General features: G+C 45.1%; 1 protein-coding gene across 9 annotated transcripts in view; it reads left to right on the plus strand.

The window, feature by feature from the left end:
- The window catches only part of QKI (QKI, KH domain containing RNA binding), a 311,363-nt gene that overhangs the window by 268,768 nt on the left and 24,452 nt on the right, over positions 1–18,143 (plus strand). For all 9 annotated transcript variants that reach the window (XR_010176088.1, XR_010176089.1, XR_010176090.1 and 6 more), the window contains one exon: positions 14,346–14,433. Coding sequence is in view for 6 of the 9 variants with exons in the window: in XM_063917536.1 (XP_063773606.1) it covers positions 14,346–14,433 (88 nt within the window). In the remaining 3 variants the exon portion in view is untranslated. The remainder of the gene's footprint in view (positions 1–14,345; positions 14,434–18,143) is intronic.

Below are 18,143 nucleotides of genomic sequence, written 5' to 3' on the forward strand. Positions count from 1 at the left end.
GTGTCCTTGACCCCATCTGTAACATTCACAATTGCACAAATATGGTTTTACGTTATTTGGCCCCTGTCCCGCATATCCAGTCTTAAGTGGCAGAATCAATTATACCCCTTTTCCACTAGCTAAATTTACCCGTGTTTTTGCACGGGGGCGCGCATCGACACGGATTTTTAGTAAGTGGAAATGGCTCAACACGGGTTGAGTGACCCTGGAATCCTACCCGGGTAGCTACCTGGGTTGAACACTAATGACCCGGGTAATCGTGCAGTGGAAACGGTCATTACCCGTGTTTTCAGACCCGAGTGACATCAATAGCTTTTACAGAGCTTACCCGGATTAAGTGGAAACAGATCCGACCCATCAACACGGGTTTTTAGTAAGTGGAAATGGCTCAACACGGGTTGAGTGACCCTGGAATCCTACCCGGGTAGCTACCTGGGTTGAACACTGTAATGACCCGGGTAATCGTGCAGTGGAAACGGTCATTACCCGTGTTTTCAGACCCGAGTGACATCAATATCTTTTACAGAGCTTACCCGGATTAAGTGGAAACAGATCCGACCTGGGAATAACCCGTGTTGAAGTGCAGTGGAACCGGCGTGGCCAACACGGGTTGTAGCCGTGTTATACATCCTGGATCGGACCCGGTACTCCGGTGGAAAAGGGGTATTAGACTGTGTGGGTTCATAAGAATTCAACTACTTTTCTGGATATGCACACAAATCACAGAATGTATGCTACACAAACTTGTGTAGCACTCACTCTTCATCAGTGTCATCCTGTTACTGAGAGAGCCAAACAATGCCAAAGGTGATGATCAGTGGTCCAGACTGTATCAGAAGCTTGATCAAGAGAGTTAATGGTGAGGTTCCCTGAGGGAGGAAGTAAAAACATTTTATAAAGGTATAGTAAACTTCATCTTTGAATCGCTTTAAAATCATGAGCAAATAAGTCAGTCATTCCATACACTCATTTGTCCTTAAAGCAACATTCAGTCAGGATTTGTACCAAAAAGCATAATGAAGACATTTTCAAAAAAATGTTTAACTATGTTTCTACTTTGCCTGGAGAACCTCTTTCCTGGCAAGTTAAGCATGTGTGTACGGCCCATGGTGACTGTTCTAGACTCTTAATTTTGAAATCTGTGAATATTAAGAATCCTTACTGCGATTACCCCGCTGTTCTCTCTATGTAGGAGAGTGGTATGTATTGTTGACTGTTACTAGGGCAACTATTAGTATGTGGGGGTGTAGTAGTGTATGCCGGCAACCAGCATACCGGCGCCGGAATCCCGACCGTCGGCATACCGACAGCTGGGTGAGCGCAAATGAGCCCCTTGCGGGCTCGCTGCGCTCGCCACGCTGCGGGCACGTAGCGCGCCACACTATTTATTCTCCCTCCAGGGGGGTCGTGGACCCCCAAGAGGGAGAAAAAGTGTCGGTATTCCGCTGGTATACTGTGCGCCGGGATCCTGACAGCCGGCAAACTGAAGACCACCCGTATGTGGACAGCATAATGCAAGTGCAGTACTAATGCTACTAAAAGAATAATTAACAGCCTCTGCATTATAGCTATAAACATGATGGTAAAGCTATAATGTTAAAATGATTTAATTAGTATCACATTGGTGTTGCACTGTCCACAATCTAGTTGGCGATCTTGTACCAGTCAAAGTATAATCACAAGGGGTTGTCCCAGGGAAAGGAACATGGGACGAAAGCGTTTACCCCTTTGTGGGGGCACTACTTGATTTGTAAGTTTATTATTTAAAATGTAACTTTTATTAAGTCATAATATAAAAGTATTCTTATTCTTTAAAACCAGTATTCATAATTTCCCTTATGGAAACTATTTTATAGACATCAAGTGGGGGAGGGGATATATACATATATATGTTAAATACTCAATGTACAATTCCCCAGGGTGAAATATTCACACGAATAAACTAGTGGTTTTATTGCAAAAATTTGCACTAACCACTACCGGGTATAAATACCAAAAGACAGAGCGGAGGTTGTAACTCCCTGGATATGACAATCACAAATAAAAATAAATATATAAAGGTTACTGTTCAGATGGAAATTTCCGTGCTGTAATCCTGTTGTGGAAAGAAGGAACAAAGCAGGTTCCTGCGAATTACAGAAATTGTGTGAATGTACTCCAAATTGAGTTGTAGCTATAAACACGCAGTATTAGTAACTTTTTAGCCACCAGCAGCTACAGTATTGCAGTCACTCAGTGTTGCAGCTTTAGATTCAAGACATTTAACTTCGCAACATTTGTAACAGCACCATAAATGTCAAATAGGCAGAGGAATTGCCAACCTTACTGAACACAAATCTAAGCAAGCTATACTAACAAAAGTACAGCAGTCAAAATGCAGCCTATGTATCTCTAGATTTGTGTGGTAAAAAATCTATAGCACAAGAAAAAAGTAATTATAATTATCACCCATTAATATGCAAAACATCTGGTTACTGCAAAGTTCATCAACGCTGATCCATTTAGAGTGTGACTAAATACACCCTTGGATATTAATTATAATCGGGCTGACAGATATAGGGTATAACAGATATATGTGCTGACAACAAATCTACTGACAGAGAATAGTGCCTGCTCCGTAACCCCAGGCAACTTCTACTGCCTTCCCATGTGTGCGTAATAGCCCAGTGAATGGGGGGTGAGAGTGTTAGCCGGGACGGTAGCAGGTAGAAGTAAGAAAAGAGTGTTTCTGCTTTAGTGTTCACCAACGTTCTGGAACCCTGGTGATATGATTACCATTGCAGGGCTGCAGACATGGTTATCACACTATGAGAGAACACAGAAATACCTATAGGCAGTTTCACTGCCGGTTGTGTCAGCGGCTTCAGTACTGATATGAATGCGGGCGGCAGGTAGCGGATGACTTGTCCTCCTCTGTTAATTAGCCTGTAACCCCGAGTGTGCAGCGGACAGTTCGTTGAGCAGCATGCAATGTTGGCTCTCTCTGTTAAGTAACCTCAGTATATGAGCAGCGGGCAGCAGATGATGTAACGGCGGCTGGTGGTTCAGCGGTGATGCGGGCAGTAGCCAGCGGGTGGTGTACACTTGCGTGTTCAGGGGTTGGTAACTCAGTGCAGATTCAGGGTAATCATTAAAGAGTAGCGTCTCTGTCTACAAACGAGTAGCCGGCTCCACGTGTGCATATTGCGGGAGTCCGGTAGTGACGTCTAGTGACGAAGTAAATGGGCTGGACGTACGTTTCACCCTCTCAGGGGCTTGTTCACCCTCTCAGGGGCTTGTTCACCAAATGCTCCAGTCAAAGTATAGCAGGTAACATAGGCCGCTGAATTTTGGCCTAATGTACATTCATGCCGCTTTCAGATCGCAAATGCCGGATCCCACCCGGTAAGAGAAACGTGTCCTTACCGGGTGGGATCCGGCACTTGCTCTCCTCTGCTGGCTTTCCGACCCGGCAATATACCGTGTCGGTTGCCATAGCAGCGGGGGGCGCAGCAGGGGCGGGGGTTGAGGCGGTGCTGGAAGATAAGATCATCTCCTGCGCCGCCTCTCCCTATGCTGTGAATGGGAGCCGTGTCGCATCGAAACGGCTCCCATTCACACTGCACCTGACCCGGTATTCAACCCGGTAATAACCCTTCTTTTTAACCGGGTTGAATTACTTGGTCAGGTGACCCGCTAATTCGGCAAAGGTGCTTTCACATCGCACACTGACCCGTTTCGACACGGCAATATGCCGTGTCGATACCGGGTTATTTGTGCGATGTGAAAGGGGTATCAGTGATCAGTCCAGATTGTCACAAGCTGCTGTTTATATGGGTGACACTTACACTATAAATATTTACAGTTAATCGATTGCTTTTATTACCTTTTGCTTTAACAGTACTATCTTTATGAAGGTCCAAGATTTAAGACAGTCCACTTTTCATGCGTTGCAGATCTAACCGTGTATAACACATGTATAACTAGGAAAATTTACTACACGGTTTCTGAGATTTCTTTTTATATTATGAATGGACGTTTTTTCTCACTGAATGGGAACATTCATGCGTAAAGGATTTTTGACTGGCGCACGGTGTATTAGGAATAAGTACTGAACTGCAGTGGAAGGTTTCTCTTTGTCAGCGAGATAAAAGCATTCCACAGCATGCTCTGTCAAATGAGTTTTACAGGGCAGGGCTAGGAGGTTGCAGCTGTTGCCATGCATGACATCCTTTAGGGGCCCTGGAGGGAGCAAAAAGAAGGTAGTGTACAGAACATGTGGGTTATAGATCCCTCAGGGCCATGGGGCCTGACTGGTGGAGATTGATAAGAAGGGTGTCAGCAGAAAATGTATTTGCTTGCTCTTTCATACAAGCTAGTTCCTCTTTAGAACACCAAGCATTCTCTGTTGCAATTGCTATCATGTTAGTATTATGTTATGGCTAAGAGTACATTTACTATCTGAGTCTGGAGATTAAGAACAGCTTCTTATAGAAAGGAACTAGATAATGTATTTTTCATATGCTTCCCCGCATTGATTCCTCCACATATAGTCTAGAAATAGTGCTGCTATTATAATACAGATGACACTTAGCATTTTCTTTTTTTTATTTTATTTTATTAATGTGTTTTAAAGTGTACATACAAAATACAAGGGGTATGTTGAAGAATTAAGAGGATGAAAGGCTTGAGTCAATCACTTGGGCTTAAACTAAGCAATGCAAATCCGGCTTTAAGTGACCTTATTGATGTTTGCTTAAAGCAGCTTCCTCCTAGTACAAATGACTGAGCTTTGTTGTAGATTCTGTTCAGGCAGGATTGTGTCCCACTGGAGATTGCCTGTGCCTCCCATGTGCATCCTCTCTTTGCTTAAACAGCAACAACCCACAGAAATGCCTGGAGCTAAAAAAGAATGCCAGAAAGTGACTTTGTTAGATCCACTGTCATTTGGCAATAGGACAGGTCAAAGAATACAAAAAAAGAAATCCTTTCACAACTGACTATTTCATATAAGGAATGAAATACGGCAGAATAGCAACATCACCTGTAGAGTTGTGTTGTATATCAGCGGTTCCGGTATGAATGGTCGACCATGTTATGGTCGACCACTATTGGTCGACACTGACATGGTCGACATGTACACTTGGTCGACACATGAAAGGTCGACACATGAAAAGGTCGACATGGTTTTTTTTAACTTTTTTTGGTGTCGTTTTTGCGTAAAGTGGCTGGGAACCCCAATTAGTGCACCGCGTCCCCTCGCATGGCTCGCTTCGCTCGCCATGCTTTGGGCATGGTGCCTTCTCTCCGCTACCGCTTCACTCGGCACAGCTTACCGTTCCAATCGTAATCCACGTGGATCGTAAAGTATGAAAAAGTTCCCCAAAAGAAAGAAAAAGTTAAACTCTTGTCGACCTTTTCATGTGTCGACCTTTCATGTGTCGACCATTTTCATGTGCCGACCATGTGTCCATGTCGACCATGTCAATGTCGACCTATAGTGGTCGACCTAATGACTGTCGACCATAACATGGTCGACCATCTGAACGGATACCTATATCAGCTGCACCTGGTCTTATGTTATTATTTTTTACAAACGTACAAAAACAAACAAACAGTACAGTTCATTGTATGTGGTTCCCAGTAACACAACACATCCAAATATATCTGCATCACACTCAAAAGCTTACTGCATTCTCTAATAAATGGCGCCATCTTCTGGCAAGAAGGAAAATCTCACTCGGACATGTATTCCTCTCTGTTTCAGTTAAACATGGGATTGAACTGAAATGCTTTGTAAAACATTTATTTCAAATCTTTATATGCTGCAAGTGAAAAAAAAATTTCACTTGGCATAAATGTTACGACCAAAAGTGTTTTTCTACTTTGTTGCTTCAGGGTTCTACTTTGCAACTGATAGCAAAGTGAACTAGTACCAATTACTGAACACTAGCAGAACATTTATTAAATGCATCAACCTATTCTGCAGGATCTTCTACTCCAGCAGTGCTGCCAATTTTATCAGATCAACACAACAACACTGATACAGGACAGGGGATTTTTAGATTTGAGACCAAAGTTACTTTTCATATCCTTCCTACATATTCTTGAATGTATTTGTTTATTACAAGGCCTCTGCTTTAAAATATTATTTTCAGTTTAATCTGTTCACTAAACGTCCGTTATCTTCCTTTAAGTAAACCCTAGATTAGGTTTCTCTTTTTCCATAACCATATTTTTACAAATTATTATTTAATAGGACTGTTTAGACTTTAATTAGCAAAAGGTTAGTTGACAGCACTGTTCCTCTGAATACTAGTATACCAATTGGGTGGTGGTTTTGTATCTAGATTGTAAGTGCTCACAAGCGGGGCCCTCCTCCCTGATGTCCTCTGTCTTCCCTCACTTATACCTTCACCACCTCCTTACTGCCAACAGCAGCACCAAACCTTTGGTTTCAGCCGCCCTGTTGCTTATTTAGGTGTAATTTAGGTATTAAGACTGCTGATGCTCCAATGTTTATAAGCCTTGTAAACCATGTTCTGTACTGTTCTGAATTGTAAGTAGCTTGTTTTCTTGTGTTTCTCATATGGTTTCTGTTTATGTACGCTAAGGTGCTGCCGACCCCTTGTGGGGCCATATAAATAAAGTATATATGCACTGCATATAATCTTTGTTAATGGACAAAAAAAAGAAAAGAAAAAAAGCTTGTTCCAGTGCATTTAACCACTGAATTTAAGAATGATAGAACTCAATCATATTTTTTTTTTTTATGTACTTAAATATGTTGACAAATGATTCACTGTATAAAACTAGACCTGATGACATAGGTAAATTAAAATCTGCAAGTTGTTTACATTCTTGTTTTATATAGGTTGCTCTATATGACTTATTTAATAAAATAGTGGAAGTAGAACATTATCAATAACCCATAACAACCTATTTAATGTCCTTTTATAAGTTTACTTTTACACCAAGCTAATAATATTTGAAATCTGGCTGCCGTGGCTTACAGCATATCATTGGTCTTGGCATTATGTTATTTGATTAAAGAATTTATTTAGATGCTATCTTATTTGTACTTTGCAGTAAACTTTTCAAAGAGATTATTTTTGAAAATTGTCTTGAAACCTTTGCTCTACCTGTCTACTTCGGATAATGTTGTCTGGGCTTTTCATGTGGGAAAAAAATAGTTCCTTATACAAATGATGTAATTATCTCTAGGCCAGCAGCCTTACGCAAATCAACTCAGTTAATTAAGAAAGTTTTAGATTGTTCTTAAAAGGTTAATTAACCACTTCACAGCTAATGAGAATGCTACACTGCATTTGCCTCTGTTAATCGTTTTTGTGCTTCGTGTAAATAAAGGGTCATCTTCAATCTTAGATTTTTATGTAAATCTTATTAGTTGCTGCTATGCCTTGGCTGTAATTTATTAAGTAATAAAATTAGTGTTATGACTACTGAATTGAAAAAACCCACAAATGAATGACTGGTCTATGCACTGTATTAACTTAAATGATTGATAGCAGTAGTACAGCACTCTACACTGCATTTAGGAGAATAATAGTACACTCCAAGTAAGCCATCTGCTTTCCATTTAACATTCCCTAAAGGGAAATCACAGCACTTTTTAGACATCATTCCCAATTTCATATTCTTGTAGCTTCTGTGCGGATAAATGTCATTTTATTGTACCAACTTTTAAGGCTTTTAATCTCTTTGCGTGTTTGTTGGAAATGTTTTTCCGACCAGTGTACTTTTAATTAAAAATATATGCAGAGCATTATGTTTTTAGGCTCGTTATAGCCTGATTAGTAAAGTTGTTTGTGTTTTATTTGCTTTTTAAATTGGAGTATTATGTTAAGTAAATGAAACACATGTTGGCAATTTACTATTAATACTCAAGGGGAGGACTGCAAACATTTTATTTTTTTTATGTTAAAGCTTCTATTTGGTTTTGCTCCTCCTAAAAGCTCTGTAAGCGCATTTGCTGCAAATAAATGTATCAGTTTAATTTGCTGCAAAATGGATTCAGCCTTCTCTCTATTTAAAGTTACCCAAACATGGGTAGTTAGCTTTAAGGCAGTGACTGAAACATAAACCACATTACTATCCAAACTAAATGTTTTACAATTTATTTGATAAATCCCTTTTCCTAATGCATGGGTCTTCAACCTGCGGCCCTCCAGCTGCTGTGGAACTACACATCCCAGCATGCCTTGATAGTTTTGCTAATAAGGCTAAAACTGAGGCAAGGCATGCTGGTATGTGTAGTTCCACAGCAGCTGGAGGGCCACAGGTCGAAGACCCATGTCCTAATGGATCCTATATGAGTTGATATAGAAAACCAGACAATCCAAGACATTTTCCATGTTTCTAAACCGGATATGGTCATTTGGTCAGCCACTATTGGTCGGCATGCACTAGGTCGACATAGAAAAAGGTCGACATGCATTTTTCATGTTTGTTTTTTTTAATGTTTCTCTGACGTCCTAGTGGATGCTGGGGACTCCGTCAGGACCATGGGGAACAGCGGCTCCGCAGGAGACAGGGCACAAAATTTAAAAGTTTGACCACTAGGTGGTGTGTACTGGCTCCTCCCCCTATGACCCCCCTCCAAGCCTCAGTTAGGTTTTTGTGCCCGTCCGAGCAGGGTGCAATCTAGGTGGCTCTCATAAAGAGCTGCTTAGAGTAAAAGTTTTGATAGTTTTATTATTTTCAGTGAGTCCTGCTGGCAACAGGCTCACTGCAACGAGGGACCTAGGGGAGAAGAAGTGAACTCACCTGCGTGCAGGATGGATTTGCTTCTTAGGCTACTGGACACTAGCTCCAGAGGGACGATCACAGGTACAGCCTGGATGGGTCACCGGAGCCGCGCCGCCGACCCCCTTGCAGATGCCGAAGTAAGAAGAGGTCCAGAAACCGGCGGCTGAAGGCTTTTCAGTCTTCATGAGGTAGCGCACAGCACTGCAGCTGTGCGCCATTGCGCTCAGGCACACTTCACACCGGCGGTCACTGAGGGTGCAGGGCGCTGGGGGGGGCGCCCTGGGCAGCAATGTTAATACCTTTCTGGCTAAAAAGAATACATCACATATAGTCCATGAGGCTATATGGATGTATTTCACCCCTGCCAGGTCTCGGAAAAACCGGGAGAAGAGCCCGCCGGAATAGGGGGCGGGGCCTATCTCCTCAGCACACAGCGCCATTTTCCTACACAGCTCCGCTGCTAGGAAGGCTCCCAGGCTCTCCCCTGCACTGCACTACAGAAACAGGGTAAAAAACAGAGAGGGGGGGGCATTTTTTGGCGATATTATATATATTTAAGCAGCTATAAGGAAACAACACTTATATAAGGTTGTTCCTATATAATTATAGCGCTTTGGTGTGTGCTGGCAAACTCTCCCTCTGTCTCCCCAAAGGGCTAGTGGGGTCCTGTCTTCTATCAGAGCATTCCCTGTGTGTCTGCTGTGTGTCGGTACGTGTGTGTCGACATGTATGAGGACGATGTTGGTGTGGAGGCGGAGCAATTGCCGGTAATGGTGATGTCACCCCCTAGGGAGTCGACACCGGAATGGATGGCTTTGTTTATGGAATTACGTGATAATGTCAGCACGCTGCAAAAGTCGGTTGACGACATGAGACGACCGGCAAACCAGTTAGTACCTGTACAGGCATCTCAAACACCGTCAGGGGCTGTAAAACGCCCTTTGCCTCAGTCGGTCAATACAGACCCAGACACGGACACCGAATCTAGTGTCGACGGTGAAGAAACGAACGTATTTTCCAGTAGGGCCACACGTTATATGATCACGGCAATGAAGGAGGCTTTGCATATCTCTGATACTGCAAGTACCACAAAAAGGGGTATTATGTGGGGTCTGAAAAAACTACCTGTAGTTTTTCCTGAATCAGAGGAATTGAATGACGTGTGTGATGAAGCGTGGGTTACCCCTGATAAAAAACTGCTAATTTCAAAGAAGTTATTGGCGTTATACCCTTTCCCGCCAGAGGTTAGGGCGCGCTGGGAAACACCCCCTAGGGTGGACAAGGCGCTCACACGTTTATCCAAACAAGTGGCGTTACCGTCTCCTGATACGGCCGCCCTCAAGGATCCAGCTGATAGGAGGCTGGAAAATACTCTAAAAAGTATATACACACATACTGGTGTTATACTGCGACCAGCAATCGCCTCAGCCTGGATGTGCAGTGCTGGGGTGGCTTGGTCGGATTCCCTGACTGAAAATATTGATACCCTGGATAGGGACAGTATTTTATTGACTATAGAGCAATTAAAGGATGCATTCCTTTATATGCGAGATGCACAGAGGGATATCTGCACTCTGGCATCAAGAGTAAGTGCGATGTCCATATCTGCCAGAAGAAGTCTATGGACACGACAGTGGTCAGGCGATGCGGATTCCAAACGGCATATGGAAGTATTGCCGTATAAAGGGGAGGAATTATTTGGGGTCGGTCTATCGGATTTGGTAGCCACGGCAACAGCCGGGAAGTCCACCTTTTTACCTCAAGTCCCCTCCCAGCAGAAAAAGACGCAGTCTTTTCAGCCGCAGTCCTTTCGTTCCTATAAGAACAAGCGAGCAAAAGGACATTCATATTTGCCCCGAGGCAAAGGAAAGGGTAAGAGACTGCAGCAAGCAGCCCCTTCCCAGGAGCAGAAGTCCTCCCCGGCTTCTGCAAAGGCCTCAGCATGACGCTGGGACCTTACAAGCGGACTCAGGGGCGGTGGGGGGTCGCCTCAAGAATTTCAGCGCACAGTGGGCTCACTCGCAGGTGGACCCCTGGATCCTGCAGGTAGTATCTCAGGGTTACAGGTTGGAATTCGAGAAGTCTCCCCCTCGCCGGTTCCTAAAATCTGCTTTGCCAACGTCTCCCTCAGACCGGGCGACGGTATTGGAAGCCATTCACAAGCTGTATTCTCAGCAGGTGATAATCAAGGTACCCCTTCTACAACAGGGAAAGGGGTATTACTCCACGCTATTTGTGGTACCGAAGCCGGACGGCTCGGTAAGACCTATTCTAATTCTGAAATCTCTGAACCTGTACATACAAAAATTCAAGTTCAAGATGGAGTCACTCAGAGCAGTGATAGCGAATCTGGAAGAAGGGGATTTTATGGTGTCCTTGGACATCAAGGATGCTTACCTTCATGTCCCAATTTGCCCTTCACACCAAGGGTACCTCAGGTTCGTGGTACAAAACTGTCATTATCAGTTTCAGACGCTGCCGTTTGGATTGTCCACGGCACCCAGGGTCTTTACCAAGGTAATGGCCGAAATGATGATCCTTCTTCGAAGAGAAGGCGTATTAATTATCCCTTACTTGGACGATCTCCTGATAAGGGCAAGATCCAGAGAACAGCTGGAGGTCGGAGTAGCACTAACTCAAGTAGTGCTCCAACAGCACGGGTGGATTCTGAATTTTCCAAAATCCCAACTGATCCCGACGACACGTCTGCTGTTCCTAGGGATGATTCTGGACACTGTTCAGAAAAAGGTATTTCTTCCGGAGGAGAAAGCCAGGGAGTTATCCGAACTCGTCAGGAACCTCCTAAAACCAGGGACAGTGTCTGTGCATCAATGCACAAGAGTCCTGGAAAAAAGGGTCTCTCTGCTATGGTGGTTGCAGAGTGCTCATCTGTTAGAGGGCCACAGATTCGGCATACAGAACTGGGTCCTAGTGACCACGGATGCCAGCCTGAGAGGCTGGGGAGCGGTCACACAAGGAAGAAACTTCCAGGGCGTGTGGTCAAGCCTGGAAACGTCTCTTCACATAAATATACTGGAACTAAGAGCAATCTACAATGCTCTAAGCCTGGCAAACCCTCTGCTTCAGGGTCAGCCGGTGTTGATCCAGTCGGACAACATCACGGCAGTCGCCCACGTAAACAGACAGGGCGGCACAAGAAGCAGGAGGGCAATGGCAGAGGCTGCAAGGATTCTTCGCTGGGCGGAAAATCATGTGATAGCACTGTCAGCAGTGTTCATCCCGGGAGTGGACAACTGGGAAGCAGACTTCCTCAGCAGACACGATCTTCACCCGGGAGAGTGGGGACTTCATCCAGAAGTCTTCCACATGATTGTAGTCCATTGGGAAAGACCAATGGTGGACATGATGGCGTCCCGCCTCAACAAAAAACTGGACAGCTATTGCGCCAGGTCAAGAGACCCTCAGGCAATAGCTGTGGACGCTCTGGTAACACCATGGGTGTACCAGTCAGTGTATGTGTTTCCTCCTCTGCCTCTCATACCCAAGGTACTGAGAATTATACGGCAAAGGGGAGTAAGAACGATACTAGTGGCTCCGGACTGGCCAAGAAGGACTTGGTACCCGGAACTTCAGGAGATGCTCACGGAAGATCCGTGGCCTCTACCTCTAAGAAGGGATCTGCTTCAGCAGGGACCGTGTCTATTCCAAGACTTACCGCGACTGCGTTTGACGGCATGGCGGTTGAACGCCGGATCCTAAGGGAAAAAGGCATTCCGGAAGAGGTCATCCCTACCCTGGTCAAAGCCAGGAAGGAGGTGACTGCACAACATTATCACCGCATTTGGAGAAAATATGTTGCATGGTGTGAGGCCAGGAAGGCCCCGACAGAGGAATTTCAACTGGGTCGATTCCTACATTTCCTGCAACCAGGATTATCTATGGGCCTCAAATTAGGGTCCATTGAGGTTCAAATTTCGGCCCTGTCGATTTTCTTCCAGAAAGAATTGGCTTCAGTTCCTGAAGTCCAGACTTTTGTAAAAGGAGTACTACATATACAGCCCCCGGTTGTGCCCCCAGTGGCACCGTGGGATCTCAATGTAGTTTTGGATTTTCTCAAATCCCATTGGTTTGAGCCACTCAAATCGGTAGATTTGAAATATCTTACATGGAAAGTAACCATGCTACTGGCCCTGGCTTCAGCCAGGAGAGTGTCGGAATTGGCGGCTTTATCGTATAAAAGCCCATATCTGATTTTCCATTCGGACAGGGCAGAATTGAGGACGTGTCCTCATTTTCTGCCTAAGGTGGTATCAGCGTTTCACCTGAACCAGCCTATTGTGGTGCCTGCGGCTACTAGCGATTTGGAGGATTCCAAGTTGCTGGACGTTGTCAGAGCATTGAAAATATATATTTCAAGGACGGCTGGAGTCAGAAAATCTGACTCGCTGTTTATACTGTATGCACCCAACAAGCTGGGTGCTCCTGCTTCTAAGCAGACGATTGCTCGTTGGATTTGTAGTACAATTCAACTGGCACATTCTGTGGCAGGCCTGCCACAGCCTAAATCTGTCAATGCCCACTCCACAAGGAAGGTGGGCTCATCTTGGGCGGCTGCCCGAGGGGTCTCGGCATTACAACTCTGCCGAGCAGCTACGTGGTCAGGGGAGAACACGTTTGTAAAATTCTACAAATTTGATACCCTGGCTAAGGAGGACCTGGAGTTCTCTCATTCGGTGCTGCAGAGTCATCCGCACTCTCCCGCCCGTTTGGGAGCTTTGGTATAATCCCCATGGTCCTGACGGAGTCCCCAGCATCCACTAGGACGTCGGAGAAAATAAGAATTTACTCACCGGTAATTCTATTTCTCGTAGTCCGTAGTGGATGCTGGGCGCCCATCCCAAGTGCGGATTGTCTGCAATACTTGTACATAGTTATTGTTACAAAAAAATCGGGTTGTTTATTGTTGTGAGCCATCTTTTCAGAGGCTCCTACGTTATCATACTGTTAACTGGGTTCAGATCACAAGTTGTACGGTGTGATTGGTGTGGCTGGTATGAGTCTTACCCGGGATTCAAAATCCTTCCTTATTGTGTACGCTCGTCCGGGCACAGTATCCTAACTGAGGCTTGGAGGGGGGTCATAGGGGGAGGAGCCAGTACACACCACCTAGTGGTCAAACTTTTAAATTTTGTGCCCTGTCTCCTGCGGAGCCGCTGTTCCCCATGGTCCTGACGGAGTCCCCAGCATCCACTACGGACTACGAGAAATAGAATTACCGGTGAGTAAATTCTTATTTTTTTACTTCATACTTTACGATCCACGTGGACTACGATTGGGAATAGTAACCTGCCCGAAGCATAGCGAGCCATATGAGGGGACACGGTGCACTAATTGGGGTTCCCCGTCACTTTACGATGAAAACAACACCAAAAACGTAATTTAAAAATGTCGATCTTTTTCATGTCGACCTTTTTGTGTCGGCTTTTCCCCTGTCGGCCGAATGACTGACTGTGTCGGCCGAATGACCCATGCCCTTCTAAACTCGTATTGCAATTACACAGTTTGACTTGTGAAATCTAATGTAAGAATGATTTCCTAGTAAATTTACACAATCTTGGTCTCTTCTCCCCTCACAGGCAGAAGGGGAAGACAGTTTAAAAAAAATGCAGTTGATGGAACTGGCCATCCTAAATGGCACATACAGAGATGCCAACTTAAAATCACGTAAGTAGTCTTTTTATATAATATTATTATTATTAGTGTGCAACGAAGTCCAGCATTACAAATGCAACATATCCCGAAGACTGTATGCTAATAAATGCACTGAAATGTTGTGAATTTACTCTGCAGTCAGTCATGATTATTGCAGCCCTGAGTGTTGCACCATTGGACATACTGTACTATACTGTATAAGCCAGAGTTTTGACTATATAAAGTATGACAATGCAAACAATATATTATAAATAACTTTATATTATTATCCTTTTTATAGTCAAAAGTCTAGTGTAAAAAGTCTGACACTGCCTCACGTGCATTCCTTTTCTGCACATCTCTGATCAAAACTCACCAAATTTTCGGCAGTTTATACTGCTGCACCTGTGTATAATGACCACATGAATCCTTGGGCTCATATATTGTGTGTAAATCTGGCTCTGGTACTAGCCAGTGCCTTCTCAGCTATTTACCTCACAGCACGTCCCTGATATAGCTATATAGGGTGGGATGTACCAAGAATAAAAATGTGCGCAAAACTCTGAATTGCAGTTTCAGAGTTTTGCTCACATTTCCATATGTACCAACCTTGGACCTGGTGGGCAATGCCATTTTTAGTGGTGGTGCCTGGTGGGCAACGGCATCTGGGTGATAGACCCGGGTTATTCCTGGATTGTCACACTTCACACCGGACCCGGGTCTGTCACTGACCCTGGTCTGTCACTGACCCTGGTCTGTCACTGACCCTGGTCTGTCACTGACCCTGGTCTGTCACTGACCCTGGTCTGTCACTGACCCTGGTCTGTCACTGACCCGGGTCTGTCACTGACCCGGGTCTGTCACTGACCCGGGTCTGTCACTGACCCGGGTCTGTCACTGACCCGGGTCTGTCACTGACCCGGGTCTGTCACTGACCCGGGTCTGTCACTGACCCGGGTCTGTCACTGACCCGGGTCTGTCACTGACCCTGGTCTTCCGTTTTGCAGTGGACACTTCTAGATTGTCATCTTCAAGCGCTACTGTCCCCACCAGTGAACTCCTTTAATGTGTGACCAGACTGATTAAGACCAAGGTTCTACCTTTTACACACAAGATGGGGCACTGACCAGGGTTGCAAATCCCGGGAATAATCCTTGTCTGTTGCAGACCCGGGACTGTCTAGCTGGGTCTGAGCGTAAGCTGGACCCAGGTTGACTCACCATACCCCGGCAATATCCTGGGCTTTTCCTTACGTCTGAAAGTGGTATTAGTCACTTGAGCCCTTCATTTTGTCACCTCTAGATCAAATGTATTGACATATCAACTTAAGAGTCATGTTGGCCATAAACGCAGCACTGTCAAGTTTGAATTTCTGCATGTGTGTATATGTGTAATATATATATATATATATATATATATATATATATATATATTGTATGTAGGGTGCAATTAGCGCTACTACCTTGTGAATAATAATTAAATAAAAAATACTAATCTGTGTACAATAGACAGTAGCCACTTCGTTGTGGCTAACCAGAGAATACGTGAAACACTCCGAATATATACAGTGGCAGCAGCCAGATTTCAAGTTTGTCCAGTCCCCGACAAGACAAATATAAATGTTCTATATTAGTAAATCAGCTGTGCCTTCAGTGTTCAGATTAAAACGGTGAACGTGACTGTTGCTTTTATCCAAAAGTGATAACCAAATTTGCGTACCAGAAGTGGGAAGATAATCAGCTTGAAAAGATATCTTTACGGGTAGACTTCCTTAGTAGCCTCCTCCTTCCTCACATTCTTCCTCACGTTCACAGTTTTAATCTGAACACTGAAGGCGCAGCTGATTTACTACTATAGAATATATATAATATATATATATATTTTTTTTTCACACGATAATAAATATATATTTAATTTCTCTGACGTCCTAGTGGATGCTGGGTACTCCGTAAGGACCATGGGGAATAGACGGGCTCCGCAGGAGACTGGGCACTCTTAAAAGAAAGATTAGGTACTATATCTGGTGTGCACTGGCTCCTCCCTCTATGCCCCTCCTCCAGACCTCAGTTAGAATCTGTGCCCGGCCAGAGCTGGATGCACCTAGTGGGCTCTCCTGAGCTTACTAGAAAAGAAAGTATTTGTTAGGTTTTTTATTTTCAGTGAGATCTGCTGGCAACAGACTCACTGCTACGAGGGACTGAGGGGAGAGAAGCAAACCTACCTGCTTGCAGCTAGCTTGTGCTTCTTAGGCTACTGGACACCATTAGCTCCAGAGGGATCGAACACAGGGCCCGACCTCGATCGTCCGTTCCCGGAGCCGCGCCGCCGTCCCCCTTGCAGAGCCAGAAGACGGAAGAACCAGGAGAAATCGGCGGCTGAAGACTCCGGTCTTCAATAAGGTAGCGCACAGCACTGCAGCTGTGCGCCATTGCTCCCACAGCACACCACACGCTCCGGTCACTGGTGGGTGCAGGGCGCTGGGGGGGGGGCGCCCTGGGCTGCAATATGTATACCTTTTTGGCAAAATGCACATAATACAGTTATAAACTGTATATGTGCCTAATCCCCTGCCATAAATATTATTAAAAAAGCGGGAGAAGCCCGCCGCTGAAGCGGTGGGGCTATCTTCCTCAGCACAGCCAGGGCCATCTTCTCTTTACAGCTCCGCTGGAAGGACGCTCCCCAGGCTCTCCCCTGCAGTATACACTACGAGAAGGGTAAAAAAGAGAGGGGGGGGGGCACATAAATTTAGGCGCAAAAGGTGATATAAGCAGCTATTGGGGGAAAATTTACTTTGTGTTAGTGTAAATCTCTGTTATATAGCGCTCTGGTGTGTGCTGGCATACTCTCTCTCTGTCTCCCCAAAGGACTTTGTGGGGTCCTGTCCTCGGTCAGAGCATTCCCTGTGTGTGTGTGTGCGGTGTCGGTACGGCTGTGTCGACATGTTTGATGAGGACGCTTACGTGGAGGCGGAGCAGGAGCCGATAAGTGTGATGTCGCCCCCTGCGGGGCCGACACCAGAGTGGATCTATATGTGGAAGGTATTAACCGACAGTGTCAACTCCTTGCATAAAAGGTTCGATGACGTAACCGCTTTGGGACAGCCGGCATCTCAGCCCGCGCCTGCCCAGGCGTCTCAGAGGCCATCAGGGGCTCAAAAACGCCCGCTACCTCAGATGGCAGACACAGATGTCGACACGGAGTCTGACTCTAGTGTAGACGAGGATGAGACAAATGTACAATCCACAAGGGCCATCCGATGCATGATTACGGCAATGAAAAATGTGTTGACACATTTCTGACATTAACCCGGTTACCACTAAAAAGGGTATTATGTTTGGGGAGAAAAAGCAGCCAGTGACTTTTCCCCCATCTGATGAGTTAAATGAATTGTGTGAAGAAGCGTGGTGTTCCCCAGATAAGAAATTAGTGATTTCTAAGAGGTTACTAATGGCGTACCCTTTCCCGCCAACGGACAGGTTGCGTTGGGAAACATCCCCTAGGGTGGACAAGGCGCTCACACGCTTATCAAAAAAGGTGGCACTGCCGTCTCAGGATACGGCCGCCTTAAAGGAGCCTGCAGATAGAAAGCAGGAGGCTATCCTGAAGTCTGTGTATACACACTCAGGTACTATACTGAGACCTGCTATTGCTTCAGCATGGATGTGTAGTGCTGCAGCAGCATGGTCTGATATCCTGTCAGATAACATTGATTTTCTTGACAGGGATACTATTTTGCTAAC

This window comes from Pseudophryne corroboree, chromosome 4, assembly GCF_028390025.1.
Source record: "Pseudophryne corroboree isolate aPseCor3 chromosome 4, aPseCor3.hap2, whole genome shotgun sequence".
Taxonomy (NCBI): Eukaryota; Metazoa; Chordata; class Amphibia; order Anura; family Myobatrachidae; genus Pseudophryne; species Pseudophryne corroboree.